Source organism: Entelurus aequoreus, linkage group LG19 (genome assembly GCF_033978785.1).
Source record: "Entelurus aequoreus isolate RoL-2023_Sb linkage group LG19, RoL_Eaeq_v1.1, whole genome shotgun sequence".
NCBI classification, from domain to species: domain Eukaryota; kingdom Metazoa; phylum Chordata; class Actinopteri; order Syngnathiformes; family Syngnathidae; genus Entelurus; species Entelurus aequoreus.
Window position 1 is genome coordinate 32109811 of NC_084749.1, and position 23980 is coordinate 32133790.

At 39.6% G+C, this 23980-nt stretch overlaps 1 protein-coding gene across 1 annotated transcript in view; it reads right to left on the bottom strand.

Moving 5' to 3' along the window:
- Positions 1-23980, bottom strand: part of anos1b (anosmin 1b) — a 104054-nt gene that overhangs the window by 30591 nt on the left and 49483 nt on the right. The window contains exons 3-8 of the mRNA XM_062028312.1: positions 16184-16246; positions 15647-15854; positions 12139-12323; positions 9949-10078; positions 2445-2538; positions 675-885 (exon numbers count right to left, since the gene is read on the bottom strand). Coding sequence (XP_061884296.1) covers positions 675-885; positions 2445-2538; positions 9949-10078; positions 12139-12323; positions 15647-15854; positions 16184-16246 — 891 coding nt within the window. The remainder of the gene's footprint in view (positions 1-674; positions 886-2444; positions 2539-9948; positions 10079-12138; positions 12324-15646; positions 15855-16183; positions 16247-23980) is intronic.

The window sequence follows — 23980 nt, forward strand, 5'->3', positions numbered from 1 at the left end:
CGATCAGGAGTGACAGATTGTTTGGTAAACATATAGCATGTTCTATATGTTATAGTTATTTGAATTACTCTTGCCATGATGTGTTGCGTTAACATACCAGGCACGTTCTCAGTTGGTTATTTGTGCATCATATAACGTACACTTATTCAGCCTGTTGTTCACTATTCTCTATTTATTTCATATTGCCTTTCAAATGTTTATTCTTGGTGTTAGATTTTATCAAATAAATTTCCCCCAAAAATGCAATTTATACTCCAGTGCGACGTATATATGTTTTTTTCCTTCTTTATTGTGCATTTTCGGCCGGTGCGACGTATACTCCGGAGCGACTTATAGTCCGAAAAATACGGTAAGACATTCTTCACCTAAATGGGAATATATGAACATCCTAGCAGTCAACATCCTAATGACAGAAGACCTTGTACAGTAAGTGATGTCATAAGAAAAGAACATTCAGAAAAGTGGAAAATCATCATAGGTCAAGTTCAGAATTCAAAAGTAAACTAATAAGATATGCAATATGGTGTCCTCAAGTGCTACTTCATCTCAAGTCATTTTAAGAAGTGGAACAGAAGATGTATTGTAATTGCATTAACCCTGCTTCCTTTGCCCCTTTTCCGTCTCTCGCCGTGTTATCTAATTAACGTTGATAAAGGCAGGAAAGGCTTTCTTACCCCCTGAGTCACTTTGCTGTTGATTCCCTTTTTACTCTGCCGCAGTGCACGTGGCTGTGTAAGCTGTGTGCGCAATGCATGTGTGCTTGTGGGTTTGGACGTCGTACGGCGAGACGCCCAGGTGACTCTGTAGTTGTGGACTGGAAGGTCTCCCTCCCCAGGGGGGTCCCAGCGTATCAAGACGGCCACAGTGATCCCATTTCCCCCTGACCTACAGAGAAAAGGGCAAGATGTCAAACCACATTATAGCGTGAAAGTCAACAAACTTGCAGGACTTGCACAAACAGGAGGGAGGGATGTCAAAGTGAGTGGGCAGCGTAGGAATAAGCAGGGATGGGGAGGCAGGATGTCGTCTGTCCAGAAACTACTTTCCATGCTGGTCTTGACACGCCACCGACACAAAGCCAAGTTCTTAAAGAATAGGCTACTGTTGCCCCCATTGTTGGTTTAGAGGGGGAAAAAAAGGTTTCACTTGCAGCATTCAATCAACATGTCATAAAAGGAAATGAATTTGATGCCCGGTTTTCAATGATTATCATAATTTAGTTATTTTTCCTTTTCCTTGGGGTTATGTTTTGCGTCTCTGCTGCTTTTTTTTCCTGTTGTGGTTTTGAATAGTGTCCTTGTCTCTGCATTTTCATTCTATGGTGTTTGTCTTATGGTATGTTAGAGGTTTGGAATTTGGCGGCTGTGTGGTTACGGCCTGTTTTTGTTGATCAAAAATAAAGTTGGGAAAAAAATGAAGTAATGTTGCAGTAAAGTCTTTCTCTTGGTTTGTCGACTGATTTCATTGTGGCTTTTGCAACCCTCTTTTGACCTCATATCACTGTAAATGGGTTATACTTGTATAGCGCTCTTTCGACCTTGAATGTACTCAAAGCGCTTTGACACTGTTTCCACATTCTAAGGACAGTGACGGCTCATTTATTTTGTCAGAATCATCTGGAGTGTGGATGGTATACAAATATTTTTATAACTTACATTGGAATACAGGGTTGTAAGGTATACTGGTATTAGTATAGTACCACGATACTAAGGAATCATATTCGGTACTATACCCACCGTAATGATACCAAGTACAGTAGCGTATCTAGTCGATACTACTATGATTGGCATCACAACATCTTCTTTTGTTTAAAAACAATTATATTATGTTTATAAACTCAGGAAATATGTCCCTGGACACATGAGGCCTTTGAATACGACCAATGTATGGTCCTTTAAATACTTGGTATCGGATTGATACCCAAATTTGTGGTATCATCCAAAACTAATGTAAAGTATCAAAAAACAGAAGAATAAGTGATTATTACATTTTAACAGAAGTGTAGATATTAAGTAAGCAGATATTAACAGTAAATAAACAAGTAGATTAATAATTCATTTTCTACCACTTGACAAAGTAATAGAATGATAAATGAAAACAATATGTTACTGCATATGTCAGCAGACTAATTAGGAGCCTTTGTTTGCTTACTTACTAATAAAAGACAAGATGTCTTGTATGTTCACTATTTTATTTAAGGACAAACTTGCAATAAGAAACATATGTTTAAAGTACCGTAAGATTTTTTTGTTAAAATATAGCCAATAATGCAATTTTTTTGGTGCCCTTTATTTAGAAAAGTACCGAAAAGTATTGAAATAATTTTAGTACCGGTACCAAAATATTGGTATCGGGATAACACTATTGGAATACAATTGCTAATGCAAAGCAGAGAAACAATATAACGCAAAATAAATAAATCACAGTTACAGTTTGCTGTATACCTTTCTGTGAGGCGGGACCCCGCTTGTGAAGCCGTCCAAACCAGGGTCTGGTTGCCCACTCGGATATTTACTGGTGGTTCTGGAGGTGACGGGTCTGCAGCGTGACAGAGCAAAAAAATGTTTCAAATAAATCTTCACACTCATATTGTTTTATACACCACAAAACAGCCATACCCAGGTTTTCGTACGCCCCACTTTTCGTATGATTTAGTTTTCATATGCACATATGAAGTGCCCAGACAAAGAGTCCTGCACGTTGGTGACTAATTGTTCTTTAAGCGTTGAGACACTATACAGGTTTAGTCGTGACCATGAACAGAATAACTGGTAGAAAATGACTGATTGAGTTCTTGACAGTTAACTTTTAGTCCTTATAAAAAGCTAAGCAACTAGACATTTATCCTGATTTATCCACTTCCATATTTTTAATCCAGCCATGACCCCCTCAGATAGGCGGTATAGAAAATGGAGCAACGTGAAGAAAGAAAATCTACAGGGGGTAAGAAAAGCTAATTTCCTCTTTGTGTCAATAGAATCAACTCAGCCAATTAGATTAATAGCATCAAAGGTGAGCGATACCGGAGAAGCATGACGATTCCTTTTCGGTAGCTACCACAACACGAAAAAACGACCACTGCGAGTCACTGTTTGTCTCGGAGAAGAAATCCCGAGGTCACTTCTCTTTCAGCTCAGACTCTGTGTCTCATTAGTACCTCGTTGCCTGATGCTGTATTTGATTACAACCACAAAAAAGTATCTGATTAGAAGTACATCCCCCATGGCGGGCCTTCCACCGGCCACAGAATGTTCTCAGCTGGCCTTGATGCACAGATCAAAGTTCGATATTAGGATTGAAAGATTTGGTCTGTCTGTGTTCGCATGCATTTGTTTTGTTGTTTCTCTTGGGCCTTTATCTCTTTTTCTCCCTCAGTCATTCCATTATTTTACAATAACGCAGACAAACTATTTTCAGCGGCGCCGTGATCACAGAGCTAAATAGCTTATAGTGCTATACTGCCAATTCGAGCTGGTGAGCTGCTGCATCATCTCTGAGTTGGGAAAAGTTAATTCTAGATCATAAATCATGGCTCTCACCTGGATAGTAAAAGATTGTGACCATAAAAAAGAAGTCGGTCATATTTGACATTGACTTTATACCCAGGGATGGCGAGAAAGACAAGAAAAGACGCTCATTTGCAGCACCTTTCCTTTTTTTTTTTTTAAACCTGAGTGAAGATTGTGATTCATTCTTCATCTAAACGAGACGATTTGAACATCCCATCAGTCGGCAAACCAGTGAAAGCAGACATCATACAGTAAGTGATTGTTTTATTTTGTTCGTAGTTTGTATTTCTTGTTTAAGCACTTAGCAATACTGCTGCATGATGCTCAGTGTTTCATTAAAGCTGGATCTGTTTAGCACACAGTTTCTTAAACTTGTTGCTCAAACTCCTTACATTCAGGCTCAAAAATGTAAGATTCTGGATCATCATTTGTCCCAAAGTAGTCTTTGCTGTCTCCCACAAAGTGTTGTTGTTGAAGGGAAACGCAAAATTAAAGATAAAAGATACCAATGATTGTCACACACACACTAGATGTGGTGAAATTTGTCCTCTGCATTTGACCCATCCCCTTGGGGAGCAGTGGGCAGCAGCGGCGCCCACTGCTGGTGACTTAACCCCCAACTCCAACCCGTGTTGCTGAGTGCCAAGCAGGGAGGTTATGGGTCCCATTTTTATAGTCTTTGGTATGACTCGGCTGGGATTTAAACTCCAACCTACCGATCTGTTGTGATTCGTTTGTGAAATTAATCTGTCACCATATGCAAAACCTGATCAAAATACGTAAATATTACAAGTTATTATAAATGTGCCTGTTACTATATACTCACAGCATGTATGTAAGATTGGATGTTTTTTTAGAGTGCTTTATAGGCATTGACTCCAATTGGCTCCATTGTTAGCTGACTTTTGCTAGTGTTTATTTAAGATTTAGAATGCATTTAAAAAAAAAAGTATAAAAAAAGAAAAACATGTGTGCTTGCCTCACATAAGGATTGTGAATAATACACAATTTTTTTTTTTAAGTGCAGTGCACCTTTAAGAAGTTTAGATGAACCACATTACAGGAGAAAGTAGACCAGCTATTAACAAGAAATTAAATGTACATTAATAAGAGTCTACATCAGTGGTCCCCAAACTACGGCCCCTGAGTCAAATGCGGGCCGACATCGTCCACGATCTGGCCGAACAGTTATTTTTTTTTGTCCTGTCCAGCCGCTCAGGCAAATCATAATTTTTATTTAGAGGCCCATATCTACCGTACTTTTTGAAAATGTACACTTGACGTCGTTTTTTTTCCAGACAAGGTCGAAAATAAACTTCATGAACATTATATTCAGTAGATTCACCCGGTCACAACATGAGGTACACCTGCACACTCTCCGATCGATTCAGACTTCCATGTCATGTTTTTATCTAATCAAAATGATAATTCTGTAGAGTCATAAAGTAATATTTTATGTTAGTCTAAGATCCTTTACGTGACAGGAGGACTATGTTATTTTTAAGAACCGACTTTAAAAAAAAACATTGGTCATAGATCTTCCGTATGACATGTGTGTTCTGTTTTAAAGGAGAACTGCACTTTTTTAAAAATGTTGCCTATCATTCACAATCCTTTTGTGAGACAAGCACACATGTTTTTTATGCAGTGTAACTTATAAATAAATGTGATCAAGCGTATATATATAATATTGCAACGTGCACATTTAACATGTAATATGTATGTATTTTGCTAATTGTATGCATACTGTGGCATTTTAATTTCAAAAAGGCATCACAATGTTCGCTTTTCCCCTCAACAACAATACTGACTATAGCTGATGGCAGACTTCGTGGGAGACAACAAACATAATGCAATGTCTGCTGTCATTAGAATACCGAGTGATAGGATGTTACTATATTCCAGTTTAGATGAAGAATGACTCATAATCCTCGCAGAGAAAAATGGGGCGGTGGAGGGCTTTATGGGTAGAAAAGACATCCCATTGGCTCCATCGTACGCAGACTTTTATTTATGAGTTACACTGGAAAAACTCACAATCTCACCAAGTATACATTTCAAATGTTTTTGTCAAAATATTTACACAAACTAAAGACAAATCACAATCCCCAGAATTGTAATTTTTCAGTGAGACATGAGAACTTGTTTTAAGGCAATAGATCTTCTGAAAAAATACAGCTTTTGAGCATTAGAAGTTTGTTATAAAACACAAAACTTCACAATACTAGTAAGTATAATAGGTCTTAATTGCTAATTTTAAGATCACAAAATATACTTCACACCATAGACATGGATTGTAGATGACACTAATATTTGTAGCAGGAAATCAACTGCAAACAAACTTATCCAGTAACACTTTAGTATGGGGAACATATTCTGAGTAACAAAGACTTAATTTAGAGTTATTTGGACATTAGGGGAACATATTCTAAGTACCCTAACCTTAACCCTAACCTTATTGAGGGACGACTCTTAGTTAATGGCTTCCATCCATCCATCTTCTTCCGCTTATCCGAGGTCGGGTCGCGGGGGCAGCAGCCTAAGCAGGGAAACCCAGACTTCCCTCTCCCCAGCCACTTCGTCCAGCTCTTCCCGGGGGATCCCGAGGCGTTCCCAGGCCAGCCGGGAGACATAGTCTTCCCAACGTGTCCTGGGTCTTCCCCGTGGCCTCCTACCGATCGGACGTGCCCTAAACACCTCCCTAGGGAGGCGCTCAGGTGGCATCCTGACCAGATGCCCATATTCTAAGTACCCTAACCTTAACCCTAACCTTATTGAGGGAAGACTCTTAGTTAATGGCTTACTGGTTGTATAAAAAGGCCATGCAGAATAAGGCATTAATAAGTACTTAATAATGACCCATTAAGAGCCAATATGTTACTAATTTGCATGTTAAAAAGCAGCTAATTAATGGTGAATATTTTTCCCATACTAAAGTGTTACCACTTATCCTTTTTAACATTAGCGTCATGATCACAGCACTCGTTATGTCAGTCAAATAGGTTACTTACCGATGCACAAATAAGTCCAAATCTGACTTTCACGAATTAATGTATAATTTGTGGACCCCTCCTAATGTTAAAACATGATGTGCCTCCAATCTTTCCTTCTCTAAGTACCGCAAGTATCAAGTGAAGTGAGGTAGCAGTAACCTCTTGCTGAGGATAAATGGTTTAAATGATATTTCTTAAAAGTTGTAAAAATCCACTTTATCCCATTTAAAACATTTTTTATGATCGCTTTTACATTTGCCTCTAACCCTTCCAAAATAAGCCTAAATCTGATTCAGGTAAATAAAGATATAGACCATCGCCTGAAAACCGGAAGTGTCCGGATGTGCCTCTAGGTCACGTGATTGCAACCCACCTAGGAGCAAGAAAGACATATTTTTATTATGTATCTGGTAAAGTCAAAGAAGACCCTAATAGAGGGGAAACTTGTTGGACATCTGCTAACTTCCTGATTTGTGACCCCTGAGCCCCATCCCCTGACTAATCTGACTAATGAACTAGAAACACAAAACTGACTGCTATCAGATGGGATTTGGAATGTCTGTGTGCGTTTTTAACCTTTAACCCAGAACCCACATTAAACACACACACGCACACGCAGACACACACGCACATAAACACACACACACACACACACAGAAATTAGTATGAAACCGACATAATGACAGTCAAGAGATATTATCAGCAACAAGGGAAACAGCTGAACAGCTATCCCCGGCCTGTGTGTATTTAAAACAAATTTGAGGTTATGCAATGCAGTTTGCCTTGCACAAATACACACTAAATTATTCTATTTTCCCATTAGACATTAAATCAGATGAGTCACATTGTATTCTCTCGTTTACAAACAGCTCGCTCCTTACCACTGTCTCCAGTTGTTACACAAAGGACCGCTAAAGTATGAAGGACAGATGTGAGAGTGGTATTAATATTCTCATTTTCGTCTCCACGAAGAGCCAACATGATAAATAATCAAATGTATATACTTGTTCTTATGCCTTCTGAGCTCACTATGTTTACTGCTCGCTGTACATATCCTACCAAGTCAGACCTACACTGTTTCAATGCCCATTTATCTGATGATGCAATTGTTGATGACTGAAGTATGCTGTTATCAACCAAACCCTCCACATCCCACCCCCCGCATTGTAAATAATGTAAATAATTCAATGTACACTACCGTTCAAAAGTTTGGGGTCACATTGAAATGTCCTTATTTTTGAAGGAAAAGCACTGTACTTTTCAATGAAGATAACTTTAAACTAGTCTTAACTTTAAAGAAATACACTCTTTACATTGCTAATGTGGTAAATGACTATTCTAGCTGCAAATGTCTGGTTTTTGGTGCAATATCTACATAGGTGTATAGAGGCCCATTTCCAGCAACTATCACTCCAGTGTTCTAATGGTACAATGTGTTTGCTCATTGGCTCAGAAGGCTAATTGATTATTAGAAAACCCTTGTGCAATCATGTTCACACATCTGAAAACAGTTTAGCTCGTTACAGAAGCTACAAAACTGACCTTCCTTTGAGCAGATTGAGTTTCTGGAGCATCACATTTGTGGGGTCAATTAAACGCTCAAAATGGCCACAAAAAGAGAACTTTCATCTGAAACTCGACAGTCTATTCTTGTTCTTAGAAATGAAGGCTATTCCACAAAATTGTTTGGATGACCCCAAACTTTTGAACGGTAGTGTATATACTCTGATGATTAACTTGTGTGATGACTGTATTATGCTGATAGTATATATTTGTACCATGAATTGATTAACGTGGACCCCGACTTAAACAAGTTGAAAAACTTATTCGGGTGTTACCATTTAGTGGTCAATTGTACGGAATTTGTACTGTATTGTGCAATCGACTAATACAAGTCTCAATCAATCAATCAATCAATCGGGGGGCCAGACGTCTCCCTTCACTATTAGACTCATTTTTCCTCTACAGCAAACTTTTTATTTAAGTCTATTTATTTTGTCAGATTTACAAGAGCGCTCTGCTGTTTTTAAGGACCTTCTGCAAAAAAGCAAGTTAAAGATCATCTCTATGACAGCGCTCTAGTGTTTCAAGAATCTGCTGCAAAGACATCTCTTAGTTTTTTTTTAACTAAACTCACGAGCCACCAGTTAAAGGCCGAATAATGAAAAACAGACGACCTAAAATGGAACCTTGAGGAAGACCACTAGTATAACTAAAGTAGTTGAACAAATGACTAATGACTGCATCTGCAGTAAATACGCTACAACACCTTAGTTACATAAATCACATTATGGAAAATAGTTGCAAGTGCCAAAAATGAGAGGACTTAAAGGGGTGCCTTGAGGAGCACCTCAGTTATGTAAATCACAAGTTTAGACCCCAGTGTTCTATGTTTGCTAGCAAGGTGAAAATGTCAATGCAAGGATCTGCCAATGTGTTTACAGTGGTCCAAGTTCCTCTAAACGACAGGAGCATGCTAGTGTTTTTAGGAATTTGCTGCAAAAATGTCTGTCTCCCAAATTTTAAAATTAGCTTGGGTACTGGTATGGGGTCATTACCGGGCCGAATTTGGCCCCGCTAGTTGAATAGTACTGATTGTCACGGTTTGGTTGCGGCTTACTGCGCGGTTCGTTTTTCCGGGATGCAAACGGACGACTCCGGACAGGACTTGCAGGTAGGAACATCATTTAATTCTCAAAAAACACTCAAAGAGGTACAAAAATAGAAAACCAACCGACGGAACAAGGTGCCAATCGCACTCGAAACTAAACTTAGCATAGGCTAGGACACAAGCAAAATTTACGTGACACGAGCATGAAGCAAACAAAGAAGCCAGACCGACTGACAAAGGCAGGCTTAAATAATGTCTCTTGATGAGCAACAGGTGAGCGTCCCGAACACAAGAGGCAGGTGCAAATAATAAGTAGCCATGGTAACAAACTCAGGAGGTGCACTAACAGGAACTAAAGGAGTCCAAAACAAACAGAAAACACAAAACATGATCCGGACCACGTATCATGACACTGATGTAGACACACATGTGAGTCTGGAACACCAGCAGGGCTTCATATCTGCATATCCTGAGAACCAACCTGCAGTCTGCAGTGGACATTTTTGTTTCTTTTGAAAGAGTTCTAAATTACGTGGGGGGGAAAAATAACTCCACAAATGTCCACTGCAGAGGACGCTGGTTCTCAGGAAGATTTTATGCATATTTTGCTGTGACTACCAGATTTGTTATAGCTTCACCTTAATTTTTAAGTGAAGCAAAGAGAAAGACCAAGCAACAAGAGTAAGTAAAAATGATGTTCAATTCCTGAATATTGTATATTAAATCTCTCATTTGCACAAACAGAAGTGGTTTCCTAAGTGTCTTGTGAAAACATTCAAATTCTCTGGTTATTGACATTCAGCACAGCTTATCATTTTCGGTGCACTAGTCTGACCTTTACTGGAAATGTAGTGTCTGCCCGGTGTAGTGAAGCCTCTGGTGCCTAGACTGTTTATTGCTGCCACTCTGAACTGGTACCAGCGCTGAGGTCTCAAATCTGACAGAAGTGAATCCTGAGAAAGTGCCTAAAAACACAAACACATCACATATGTCAACAAAGTAGGCGAAGATACTAGACCATATTGTTCTAATTTATCTGTCAGCTGAAATTGATGATGTGCCTTCATACTTTTCAGCTTCTTCCCAAATTCAAAAAACATGCATGTTTATTGGAGACTTTAAATTGTTCATTCAGTAATTCAAACCAAATTTACAAATCCAACGCCCTTATCCAAAAAAGCGCAAATGAGAACGGTGCACCTACGGTGATGTGGCCAGTGTGTGTGTGCAACAGCAAAGTGCTGAGAGTGTTGGGTCAAAGAAGAGGAATAAAGAGAGCAAAGGGCCCAAAGAAGACGAGAGACGCTATCAAAGTCTTTGCGATCGTTTATACTAAAAAATAAAGCCATTGTGGTGAAATGTTTGCATTGTTAAACGGAGCTGGCATTTCACAACACGAGATCGATTATACAACACATTACGAGAAAGCACCCTGCGTATTTAAGAGCAGCAAACCACCAGAAACAAGGTTAAGTGTATTTTGAGAGTCACCGCCATCTTTTATGTTTGACTTGCATTTTCAAACATGTTAGGACATGTTAGCATCTAGAGCAGGAGACAGGAGTATTCAACGTTTTCAGGCCAAGGACCCCCAAACTGAGAATGAGATGGAGCGTTGAGCCCCTACTTATATATCCTGTATGAAATGGTGATTGTGTATTAAATTAAACTAGTCCTTGGTATTGTGCAATACTAAGATACTCAAATACTACAGTATAACGCCACTAATAGCTAGATGGAAACTACCCCGCTAATTGCTAGAAAATTTCAATGCTAACATCATACTGTAATTATTATTTCATGTTTTCATTTTAAGCTTGCTATGTATTGATTATGGTAGCCATGCTCCTGTCATTTGTAAACTACACTACAGTGTGTTGGAACAATGTGCATTAAATACATTTGTGGAAAATTGCAGGGGGATATAAAGTACCTAAGTAAGCAGATCCCCTGAGGGTTGCAGACCCAATGTTGAAGACCTCTGATCTAGAGTTTGTATGTTAATGCTAAGGAGTTAGTTGATCAAAAATCAAACACCACGCCTCCAATGAATAGCTTTTCAAATGTGTACGCGTTAAATTGTTAAAAACATTATCACTCTATTCATCATACTTTATCAGAGAGTCGTTGTGTTTAATTAGGTCATTTGTTTATTATCTATCTATTTTATTACACGGTTTGAATCTCCACAGGATTTTTAACTTTTATTTTTTTTCAAATATAAGCAATACATAGTGATGCTTTTATGTTAAAGGTGAAATTGTAATTTTATGTGTATTTACAAGATGAAAGAATAAGGGTCATTACAAAAATTTGTATTTATTACAATTATTTTATTAAAATACGCTTGAATTGTGTTCTAAGATTACTCGACTACTATAATAATCAATAGCTGCAGCCCTAATAAACATTATCAGATGTCAGAGTAATGGCACTTGTGTTTTTATCAGATTAATTTCTCTACCTCCAAACCAAAATGGAATGTGAAATAAAGACATAAAAACATAACTAACAGTTATGGTTACAACTGGTTCAGATATTGCGTGTAATACCTGGCTTACTGAGACACACATACACACACACACACACACACACACACACACACACACTTGCAGACATGAGCCGTCCTCTATTTAGGTCCATAGTTAAAGTTCAGCCATTCAGACTCAGTCGTTGGAACGACTGTGGCTGCCAGTGGTTCCTTTTTAAGCTCTGCTTATTTACCTAACCTCACACGCACGCACGCACGCACACACGCACACACACACACGTGCGGGTACACAGTGCACACACGCTCACCCATACATTCACATGAACAGTTTACCCTGGCAGTGTGTGAGACAGGCTGGGGAGGAGGTTTAGACAAGGAGGCAGCAGACTGATGAGCTGAAAACTGTCTATCATCTCCAAAGTAGTAAAAAAGAGTTATGAGATAAAGATATGTAACACGACCTTTTGAGGTTAACGGTTAATAGGCAATATCAATTTCTCTAATGCTAAGAGATGAGAGTCTTGTGGCATTTACCATGGCAGCAGTCGTCCATGGGGAAGCATGATCTTCACTGGGGTGAATGCCTCTGTTCCAGCGTGACTGGAGCAGGTAAACCACCGGCTCCACGCTGACATTAAACTTCGACACCCACACCACTTTGACCCGGCCCACTGAATCCTCCACAAAGCTAATCTCTCTGCGGGGCTTCAGAGGAACGCCTGGAGGAGAAAGAGAAGACTGATAACTGCTTTGTAATTCAGACTGTAAGTGTTTCAGCGGGTTGTATGGATGTTGATGAGGAAAGTGTCATCATCAAATCACACAATTGACACTGTCCCTCAGCGTCCAGATGACCGACATTTCACTAACAAGTTCTCTTAATGTATTTTTTGCTCTTGAAAATGCATCTGGCAGTCATTTCCCACAATAACAATTAGATTTTGAGTATTAGGTACTGTACTTGGGACGCCCCTTTCCCATTGGTAGACTCTTGGTGTGACGTCATCTACAGAACTGGAGCACATTTTTCCACATAGACCAGTGTTTTTCAACCACAGTGCCACGGCACAGATACAGTCTGGTGTGCCGTGGGAGATTATGTAGTTTCACCTATTTGGGTTAAAAATATTTTTTGCAAACCAGTAATTATAATCCGCAAATAATGTGCCGTTGTTGAGTGTCGGTGCTGTCTAGAGCTCGACAGAGTAACCATGTTATTCTCTTCCATATCAGTAGGTGGCAGCTGGTAGGAATTTATTTGTAGACATTGGGAACATGGTTTGTCGTGATCAAAATATGCAGACGACAGCGAGAGGCAGTGTGGAGGTAAAAAGGTATCTAATGCTATAAACCAAAAATAAACAAAAGGTGAGGGCCCCGAAGAAAAGGCATTAAAGCTTAGGGATGGCTATGCAGAACGAAACTAAAACTGAACTGGCTGCAAAGTAAACAAAAACAGAATGCTGTACGACAGCAAAGACTTACAGCGTGTGGAGCGTCCACAAAGTACATCCGTACATGACATGCCAATCAACAATGTCCACACAAAAAAAAATGGCAACAACTTAAGTATTCTTGATTGCTAAAACAAAGCAAGTGCGGGGAATAGCGCTCAAATGAAGACATGAAACTGCAACAGGAAAACACCAACAAAACAGGAAAAGCCACCAAAATAGGAGTGCAAGACAAGAACTAAAACACCACACACAGGAAAACACCACAAAACTCTAAATAAGTCACGGCGTGATGTGACAGGTCATGACACTACACCTACTTTGAGACAATAGCTATTGTGATGCATGGTTGGTTATGGTTTAAAGTCATATCCCAAAATTGCGACATCAACTTTTTATCGTCTACTGAATTTAATTTTTTAATGATTTCTGCGGGTGGTGTGCCTCCGGATTTTTTCAATGAAAAAAGGTTGAAAAACACTGACATAGTGTGAATAAAGGCATTTCAAACAATTTTTTGATCACGTTGCATGTTTATGTCGCTTTGGTCCATGATACCAAACTAATATGGTAACACTATGACCAAAAAAGAAATCGCCGTTTCCGGACTTCCCAGCTCTTCCATAGAAACCGTAGCCTGTTTCCTTATGCTCTTTCAGCATTTCTTCAAACACCTTGAGGAAAACATCAGTAGAGGAGGACGCAAAATATAATACTAGCGGCTTACCTTCTTTATCTATCATTTTTGAGCATCGGGTCTGCTTTTCTTTCTCTGTTTTTCCGCAGGTTCTGACTCAGTCTTTATCCACTCAAGGGTGCTCCTAATTTTCGGGATCCAATTTGGCTTGGGTCTATAAAAATTTTTTTTATTCAAACTAGATCAGAATCCTTCTTTTCCTTGAAAGTCAGAATTATTCAGTGGTGGGCCGTCAGGTAATTTTTTATTTACTTTCCCTAAATATCTAAAAGTATTCATGTCCTCGCCATTTCATATTATGCTCCTTCCAGCGCTGATGTTTTTAGGTTATAGAGTTTGTATCCAATCAGAATTCAGCTAGCTTATGTTGCCATGCTGTACGAAATCTGCCCGATGTCTTCAGAATCAACAATGCGGGCGCCCATGCACTGTAAGTGAACGGACACAAACATTTGACAGACAGTTGCGATAGCCAATCAGATCACGAGTTGTTGTCAGTAAGGCCTTGTAGATGGCCTAAGGTAGATATATATTGTGATGTTATGAGCTAGGTAACATAAGAACTCCATTGCCCAGCATGCCACAGTAGTAAGGAGCATGCGCAGTCGCCCCGTTTAGTCATGCCGACAGAGGGATGTTTTTGATGAGCACGCTGTGGAGTAAACTTTAAGAACTCAGCCAACACGCCTCGTTTGCATCTTTAATGATTAGACAAGATAACACATATATTTGCAAGGCCATTTTCAAGAAGGATATTTAAAGAGAAACTACATCTTGTGAGATGATGTCGGCCAACCCCGGAAGCTTGAATGGGTTCTATAAATTGTGAGTTCAGATATTTTATTTCTTAATTTTTTTCACGTTTAATGTTTTTTGCAATTTTAATTTTGACAGTACCACACAAGTTATGTTTTAATTGCCGATTTAATAGATTTTTAAATGCGCCAGAAAATAACCTGTTTTGTTACTGTTGAGGTGATTTAATTCCCAGTAGTGCGTAAATGTGTTCCAGTATAGTATTTCTTCAGCAATGGTCATGTGGTGACATAAATGATGGTATTTTGAGAGGTAATCATTGGACACAGGACATCACTGAAGGCCTAGGTGGGAAACGCACGGCCCGCCACTGGAATTATTATAATGTTTGCTGCAAATTACACTCCTTTTGCTGGGTCCGTCCCACTTTCCACATGCCAATTTGACTGAAAGTTTTTTGGGGGAAATATATGCAGACTGACTCCTTCTTTAGTTGTGCAACAATAAACTAGCCGCCATATTTGATAGTACATTCAAATTCTGTGCAAAAATAATATCACTCGGGATGAAGACGCGAGCAAAACACATTCTACACAATATGAAATTGGCTCCAGTCTTCTGCAGGTGACGTCAGCAGGCTGATGCAGGCTCGCCCACATTTTGGAGCTAAAAGTGGGCATTCGAAAATGTGCTGACACTTGTTAGAAAACAAGCCTAAAATAACTAGTGTGTCTATTTTGAGGGAAATTTTACCTTTAGACATACTTTTTAGGTCCAGAACTATGAAATAAGTGCCAAAAATCAGAGGGGCTCTTTACATGTTACCACAATGTCACCACATTGACAGAATAAATGTTTCCATGTTTGCCATTTTATTACATCCAGAAAATAAATTCTGAATGTGGAATTAAACCTTCCGAGAACCACCATCCTCTGCAGTAGACATTTGCTTTTGGTCTTTTGTAACACGTTTTGCGAAAAAAAAATTAAAAAATAGCCCTGCTACATAAAACACCAATGTCTAATGCAGAGGACAAAGGTTCTCAGGAGTTTACTTCAGCTAAGATAATATAAGTTATGATACTTCTTGAAGATGCATTCAACACGTTCGGAGCATCCCGGGGGCTGTATTCACCTTTATATAGATTGGCGGGTGTTTGACAAGTGTGCCCACAGCCATTGGAGCAGCACTTCCTCGGTGAAGGACAATGTCGGTCTAGAGAGCAGCTCTCCACGCAGGCGGCCGCAAATCCGGCCGCACGGTGAGGTGGAGGGCAGTCACCTTGTCGGGACGACCTCAGAGAAGCCAGAAACTCTCTACTGGTCACACACTCTGTCTGCTTCTGTTGAAAGAGAAAGAGGTTTTGCACTACAAATAAATCCAAGCGCTCACTCTAAGACAGGAACACATATAGCGCAGGAAATAAATGTTTCTTTTGGTTAACATCCACAGTATATGTTATGTGTGCGTTTGTGTGTGCACAGTTCATGCACTTGTGAGAGCTTGTGTGAACAAACACCCACAGAACTGTTCATCCATCCCATTCAAGACCAAAATTCAAAGCTTGTGCCAACAAAAACAGGTTCTCAGTGCAGATACAGTCAGTATGGAGCGACACACATATGCACGCGCGCACACACACATACACACACACAGCACACTCTATTTTACCTCACAGGACTTTGGAGAAAGCATCTTCTTGGTTTCCCAAAGCTCTTTGCATGGTTGAAGGCACTTGACATGAAAAAATAAACACAAAGGGAAAAAATGAGGCTTTGCAGTATTTTTGTTTTGTTATTTCAAACGACCAAATGAGTGAAATGTCCATGGGCTTTGAAAAACAGGAAATAGGAGACAGCAATTAGTTAAGAAAGCTCCGATCCAATGTCAACAATAGGGTTTGACTGGAATGGCGTTTCTCTACCTTTAATGTACTTCACCTAATGATGACGACGCAGCATCAAGAGCAACGGGGATTTCAGTATCTTGCTTAAGGATACTTCGATATGGAACTAGCAACCATTAGGTTGAGAAACAACCACTCTACCACATGAGCCATACTAGTAGAGTCATGAGAAAAAACCAATACAGTGGTATATCAGTTTTCATGTGGCCCACTTTTCATACGATTCTGTCTTCGCCAACATTTTTCGCCATAGTTTTGCCCGCATGTTATTCTGTAGAATGTGTGTCCAAACTGGTGACTCGGTCCCTATTAGTGTTGTCCAGATACCAAAATTTGGGGACTGGTACCGGTACCAAAATTATTTCGATACTTTTCTAAATTAAGGGGACAACAAAAAATTGCATTATTGGTTTCATTTTAACAAAAAAATCTTAAAGGCCTACTGAAATGATTTTTTAAAATTTAAACGGGAATAGCAGATCCATTCTATGTGTCATACTTGATCATTTCGCGATATTGCCATATTTTTGCTGAAAGGATTTAGTAGAGAAAATCGACGATAAAGTTCGCAACTTTTGCTCGCTGATAAAAAAAGCCTTGCCTGTACCGGAAGTAGCGTGACGTCACAGGAGGTAATATTCCTCACAATTCCCCTTTGTTTACAATGGAGCGAGAGAGATTCGGAGCGACAAAGCGACGATTACCCCATTAATTTGAGCGAGGATGAAAGATTCGTGGAACGTTAGAGTGAAGAACTAGAGGCAGTGCAGGACGTATCTTTTTTCGCTCTGACCGTAACTTAGGTACAAGCTGGCTCATTGGATTCCACACTCTCTCCTTTTTCTATTGCGGATCACGGATTTGTATTTTAAACCACCTCGGATACTATATCCTCCTGAAAATGAGAGTCGAGAACGCGAAATGGACATTCACAGTGACTTTTATCTCCACGACAATACATCGGTGACACACTTAGCTACTGAGCTAACGTGATAGCATCGTTCTCAAGTGCAGATAGAAACAAAATACATAAATCCCTGACTGGAAGGATGGACAGAAGATCAACAATACTATTAAACCATGGACATGTAACTACATGGTTAATAATTCTCAGCAAAGCTTAACAATGCTTTTGCTAACGATGCTGAAGCTAATTTAGCAACTTAGCAACCGGACCTCACAGAGCTATGATAAAAACATTAGCGCTTCACCTACGCCAGCCAGCCCTCATCTGCTCATCAACACCCGTGCTCACCTGCGTTCCAGCGATCGACGGCGCGACGAAGGACTTCACCCGATCATCCGTGGGGTGGGCGGCTAGCATCGGCTAGGTGTCTGCTATCCAAGTAAGTAGTCCTTGTTGTGTTGCTACAGCCAGCCGCTAATACACCGATCCCACCTACAACGTTCTTCTTTGCAGCCTCCATTGTTCATTAAACAAATTGCAAAAGATTCACCAACACAGATGTCCAGAATACTGTGGAATTATGAAATGAAAACAGAGCTTTTTGTATAGGATTCTACGGGCTCCGAATACTTCCCTTGCCTTCGTGACGTCACACGCATACGTCATATCCAAAGGAGTTTTTCAACCGGAAGTTTAGCGGGAAATTTAAAATTGCACTTTATAAGTTAACCCGGCCGTATTGGCATGTGTTGCAATGTTAAGATTTTATCATTGATATATAAACTATCAGACTGCGTGGTCGGTAGTAGTGGGTTTCAGTAGGCCTTTAACATAAATGAAACATATGTTTCTTATTGCAAGGTTGTCCTTAAATAAAATAGTGAACATACTCGACAACTTGTCTTTTAGTAGTAATTAAACAAACAAAGGCTCCTAATTAGTCTGCTAACGTATGCAGTAACATATTGTGTCATTTCTCAATCTATTATTTTGTCAAAATTATGAAGGACAAATTGCAAACAATTATTATTAATCTACCTGTTCATTTACTGTTGATATCTGCTTCCTTTCCTATTTTAACATGTTCTATCTACACTTCTGTTAAAATGTAATAATCATTTATTCTTCTGTTTTTTGGATGCTTTACATTAGTTTTGGGTGATACCACAAATTTGGGTATCAATCCGATACCAAGTCGTTACAGGATCATACATTGGTCATATTCAAAGTCCTCATGTGTCCAGGGACATATTTCCTGAGTTCATAAACATAATATCAATTTTTTAAAAAACGAAAGAAGATGTAATGCCAAAAAATATTGACCTAATCATGGTAGTATCAACTAGATACACTACTGTAATTGGTATCATTACAGTGGATGTTAGGTGTAGATCCACCAATGGTGTTTGTTTACATTTTGACGCCGGTGAGCTACGGTGTGTAGTGAAGCATGTTTAGCTATTCCTCATGCTGCATGGATGATACTTGTAAGAAATGTACTTAATTTGTCGCCATGGAGGCGATGATTAGTGATTTAGGGCGTGTCAGTGTTATAACTTCACCTTTATCGTTAGTTTTTAAGCCAAAATGCGTCTGTTCTCCCTTTTCTGTCTACACACTGTGTCTGCTTGTAAGTGCTCTGTGATTGTGGGCTACCAAACACGCGTCTCTGCTCGTAAACCAGAAATGACACGACGTGACGATGACGGGGGCGCGGGAGTGGAGGACCGGTACTTTTCAGAGGCGGTATAGTACCGAATATGATTCATTAGTATCGCGGTACTATACTGATACCTGTATACCGTACAACCCTAGTCCCTATGTTTTTTTTATTGACTCTACGACTGAAAAATAACCCCATCCATTGGACCAAATAAAGTTGCGAGTGCCAGTGCTTTGATAAAGAAAATTAAAAACATGATCAAATTTAAGAAACAACTTGTAGTGAAGTACGAAGGTGGCGTCCCTTCTTGTCTTTCAATGAACAAGAAGTTTGAGAACATTAAGGAGATCATCTCTTTCGAAGGCTCAAATAACACAGAGGAGGTTGACAGAAGTGTTGAATGATGGCTTTTAGCAAATCACAAACAGACACCATATAAAAACTAAGGTTTCGGCCCCAACCTCCACTCTGTCCCTCACTGTCTTTCTGTCTGTCCGCCTCAATCAGCTGCCCAGTGTTTCTGGCTTTAATCAATTCTTAAGTTCTTTCAATCGCACTGATTTGAGAAGAACAAAAAGCCATAAAAAGTCACATTTACAAATAAATGGCCACCCTTTGATGTCAATGGCTTTTCCATCAACTCCATCTGTTTTTAATTAGCTGGTGACTATATATTTTTCTAATGACAACTGCAGGCCATTAGGGTTCATCACCATTACCGTTGAGCAGCAGATTAGATACATGAGCGCGATGCCGAAATTGAGCTTCAAGGAGCATCAAGAAAGCCAGCTGAAACCACATGTTGGGTTCCTAACTAGTGGGTAAGTGTTGGTCTCAGCATGAAGCATGCATGATAGCTGCTTAACATTTGGTTTGTTTCATATAAATCAAGGGAGAAAACGTTTGGTTTCAGTTAAGCCATTAAAATATTTCTTTCAGAGTTGGCCAAAAGTGGGTTGCTGTTGTCATCGAATGTTGGTGCGGTTCCAATAGCCGATAAATCAGAGAAAATAATCAAAACATTCAGCGCGTGACACTGCATCTCGCACCAAATACCATTTTTCTCCCTTTGCCCACATTGTTTCTATGAGCTCATGTGTACATTGTGAGCATTCCTGTCTTATATTTAGAAAGGCTTACAAAATGGGTGTGGTTTTGAACAACATTTGTTGCTAAGTCATTCAACAGATAACTAGAAGAATGTTGTGTGGGCATAGAACAGAGTACCATGCAGACAAATAGACAAATCTGAATGTCACGGCGCGGCCTCGATCCCGCTTGTCATATGCAGCTAGGGCTGCCAGCACCTCCGTTGGCAGTAAGCCAGGACACGCCCTGGCTCGCGCTGTCCGCATCCCAGCCTTGCTGGCGTGTGGGTGATCAGCAATCAGCACTCCTGGGACTGATGAGGGCGAGCTGTATAAAGACCAGTGGACCCAAGGATCTGCGCCTGAACGTAATCTTCTGTTGTGTACAGTAAGCTAACTACATGCTTGATGCAATGCTGCTCTACCTGTGTTTTCCCCTCCAAGTTGATTGGTGCCGTGTTTTCCTTGTCGCACTCCCTGCAGCCTGTCTTCTCGTCTTCACCTGTGATTCCCTGTTGTTCCCCCCTGGTTCTCTGGCTTCCCCTTTTGGATTTTCGACATCCCGCTTGGACACGGACAAGACGCCTCGCCATTCGCCCTGACTATCTGCCTGCCCACGGACTGCCTTCTTGCCTTGTCCCTCCTCTCGCCCAACACATCACGGTAATACACAACAATTAATTACACACATACACCCTTTCTGGGGGGGGGGGGGGGGCAGTCCCCACATCTGTGGTCCCCTCCAAGGTTTCTCATTGTATACCATTGGGTTGAGTTTTTTTCTAGCCCTGACGTGGGATCTGAGCCGAGGATGTCGTGTGGCTTGTGCAGCCCTTTGAGACACTAGTGATTTAGGGCTATATCAGGGTTGACCAAAGTGCGGCCATTTGCGGCCCACAGCTAATTGTTTACCGGCCCGCCACACATTCTGGAAATACTATTGTAAAAATAAAAAAGAACATTAAAAAAAGTGGAATGAGGTGAAATCTAACGAGAAAAAGTTGCAATGTTGACACAAAAGCTGCCATGCAGGCTGTTTTTTTTTTTGTCTTTCTTCATTTTTCTTTTTTTGCCATTGCTCAAAAAAAAAAAATAATGACAAAAAATCCATGTTATAATTAATTATTTTCAGGGCTCCAATTACTTCAAATATTTCACTTTAAAATGTTTTATGTGGTAAATATTGCATATATTGTGTAGTAGCCATATAAAAACATCAAAGTTTTCTTTGACAAAAGCGCATAAAACAAACAAAATAATAGTTCCAGCATAAAATCGACAGATATATCTGAAGTTGATCTCGTAACTTAAGTGTTGAAAGTAAAAGAAAAACTTAATAAAAATGTATCACTTCATGAGTGGGGCAACTTTTGGATCCCAAATATATATAGTGATTTTTTATTTATCTTTTCACTGTGATTACTCAAAAATATGAAAGAATTAAAATCAATGGTGTCCTACATTATTGATCTTTTAGGGCTCTAATTACTAAATACTGCATATTTCAGTTTTACTATAAAAAAAACTAAGTTGTTTTTGACAGAAAAGCCATAAAACATTTTTTTTAATTTGTATTATTTTATATCAACTTGAAGTTGATATAGAGATTTACTGTAAGCGTTAAATAATTTAAAAAAAATAATAATCTGACTTTTTTTTAACATTTTAATGACTGAGACCCTTTATGGTCCCCGGGACCCCTAAAGGTAAAATAAATAAAAAATGCATATATTTTGTTATGGTTTGACAATGAAAAATATCAAAATGGCCCCCACATGCTTTAATTTTTCCGTGTGCGGCCCTCAGTAGAAAAAGTTTGGACACCCCTGGGCTATATGAATAAACTTTGAATGATTGAAATACATTACAGCAGTGGTTGAATGAAATCTTCCTCGTTGTCGCTCCTGGTATGCGCCGCTCCCTTTCTTTCTGCTGCTCGATCGCCGTTCTCTGCTGCATATTTCACTACGTCCGGCTTGTAATCTGCAATATATGATTTCCTTTTCGGTGCCATTTTAGTTCAGCCCTTCTCAGTTTTTATAAGTTACCGCCAATGTTGATGTGATCCATTTTAATTGCTCCGGCAGTAACGTATAGCATATAGCAGTTAGCATTCCATGACCCACAATGCACTTCTGCCATTACCCTCCCCCGCCGAATTCTTATTGTTTGGCGTGTGAGTGACGATTGCGGACATTTTCTTCGTCGCTCACGCGAATGAGATAAATAATATTATTTGATATTTTACGGTAATGTGTTAATAATTTCACACATAAGTCGCTCTGGAGTATACGTCGCACCCACGGCCAAACTATGAAAAAAACGTCGACTTATAGTCCGAAAAATACGGTAATCAAACAAGAGTCAAAGTCTTTCATATCCTTTTTGATAGCGCTGACATGTTTAAATTCAAAAGACTGCAAACCAAATATTACAATATTTTCACATGAAACTCTAATCTGGCTGTTAGCAGGCTACTCTATGAACACATTTTGTTACATAAATGATATTCAAATTGGGGGCAATCAGAGTTACCCACCTCTTATAAAGTTTGACGAACCATTGCAGCAACTATCTTTTCAAACGTAGCGTGGCTCTAATTTATGTCCGATACCCTCATCTGTTTTGGCCATGCTTATCCATCTTCTTCCTGATGTAGTGTTACTTATTTCTTATTTGACAGGCTCACTATTTCACTCCTCCATCATTCACTTAAAACAACAAAAAGAAGCACCTCCTGATTGGGTGGAGTGTCCAGTCTCAGGCACATGGCTCATTTCATTGGGATTTGCATATGTAAACGGGGGACTGCGTGGCGAGGGTTGGGAGAGTGGCCGTGCCAGCAACCTGAGGGTTCCTGGTTCAATCCCCACCTTCTACCAACCTCGTCACGTCCATTGTGTCCTTGAGCAAGACACTTCACCCTTGCTCCTGACGGGTCGTGGTTTGGGCCTTGCATGGCAGCTCCCGCCATCAATGTGTGAATGTGTGTGTGAATGGGTGAATGTGGAAATAGTGTCAAAGCGCTTTGAGTACCTTGAAGGTAGAAAAGCGCTATACAAGGAAAACTCATTTACCATTTACATGTGTGTGTGTGTGTGTGTGTATATATATATATATATATATATATATTAGGGTTGCACATCTCTCTCTGATAAACGATTCGATATGCATCTAGATACACAGGTTACGATTCGATTCAAAAACGATATCCTTTTATTACAGACCGATTCGATTAGATTCGATTCCGAACGATACGATTCGATTTGACGGTTAATATTCAAGACTCCAAATCCCCAAGCATTGTGGCTTTACGGTACTGGCAAAAAAAAAAAACAGAACAACAAAATCACATGTCAATGTATTTATTTTTAGACATGGACCAAAAAAAGTCTGGCTGAATTGTAGGATGGGAACTCCAGAGGTAAAAGTAGCACAGAATAGTAACAACAAAGTGCAATATTTCAGCCTGAGCATAGTTTTGAACACTAGAGGTAGGTAACAAAGATTCAATATTTCAACCTGAGCATATAGTGTTTTGAACACTATAGGTAACAAAGGTGCAACATTAGAATGTAAACAAGTTACACACCTAGTACACATCTCAAAATGTGGCAACAATAAGCACAGTGTATAAATACATATGTAAAAAGAAAAATCAAACTACTGTGTGAGAGGTAACGTTTCCCAGGTCAAAAAGCAGTAGTTCACTTACACTATGCCTGTGCATTTTCATCATCACTGTCCTCTGTTTTTTTGGAGGGCAGATTTTTTTAAGGAAAATCAACTGATCCACATGCTCATGTTCGAGCAGACTACGTTTTGTGGAAACTACGTCTCCCGCAGTACTGAACACACGTTCAGATTCCGTGTGTTTCACTTTATGTACTTTTTTATGCCAAAA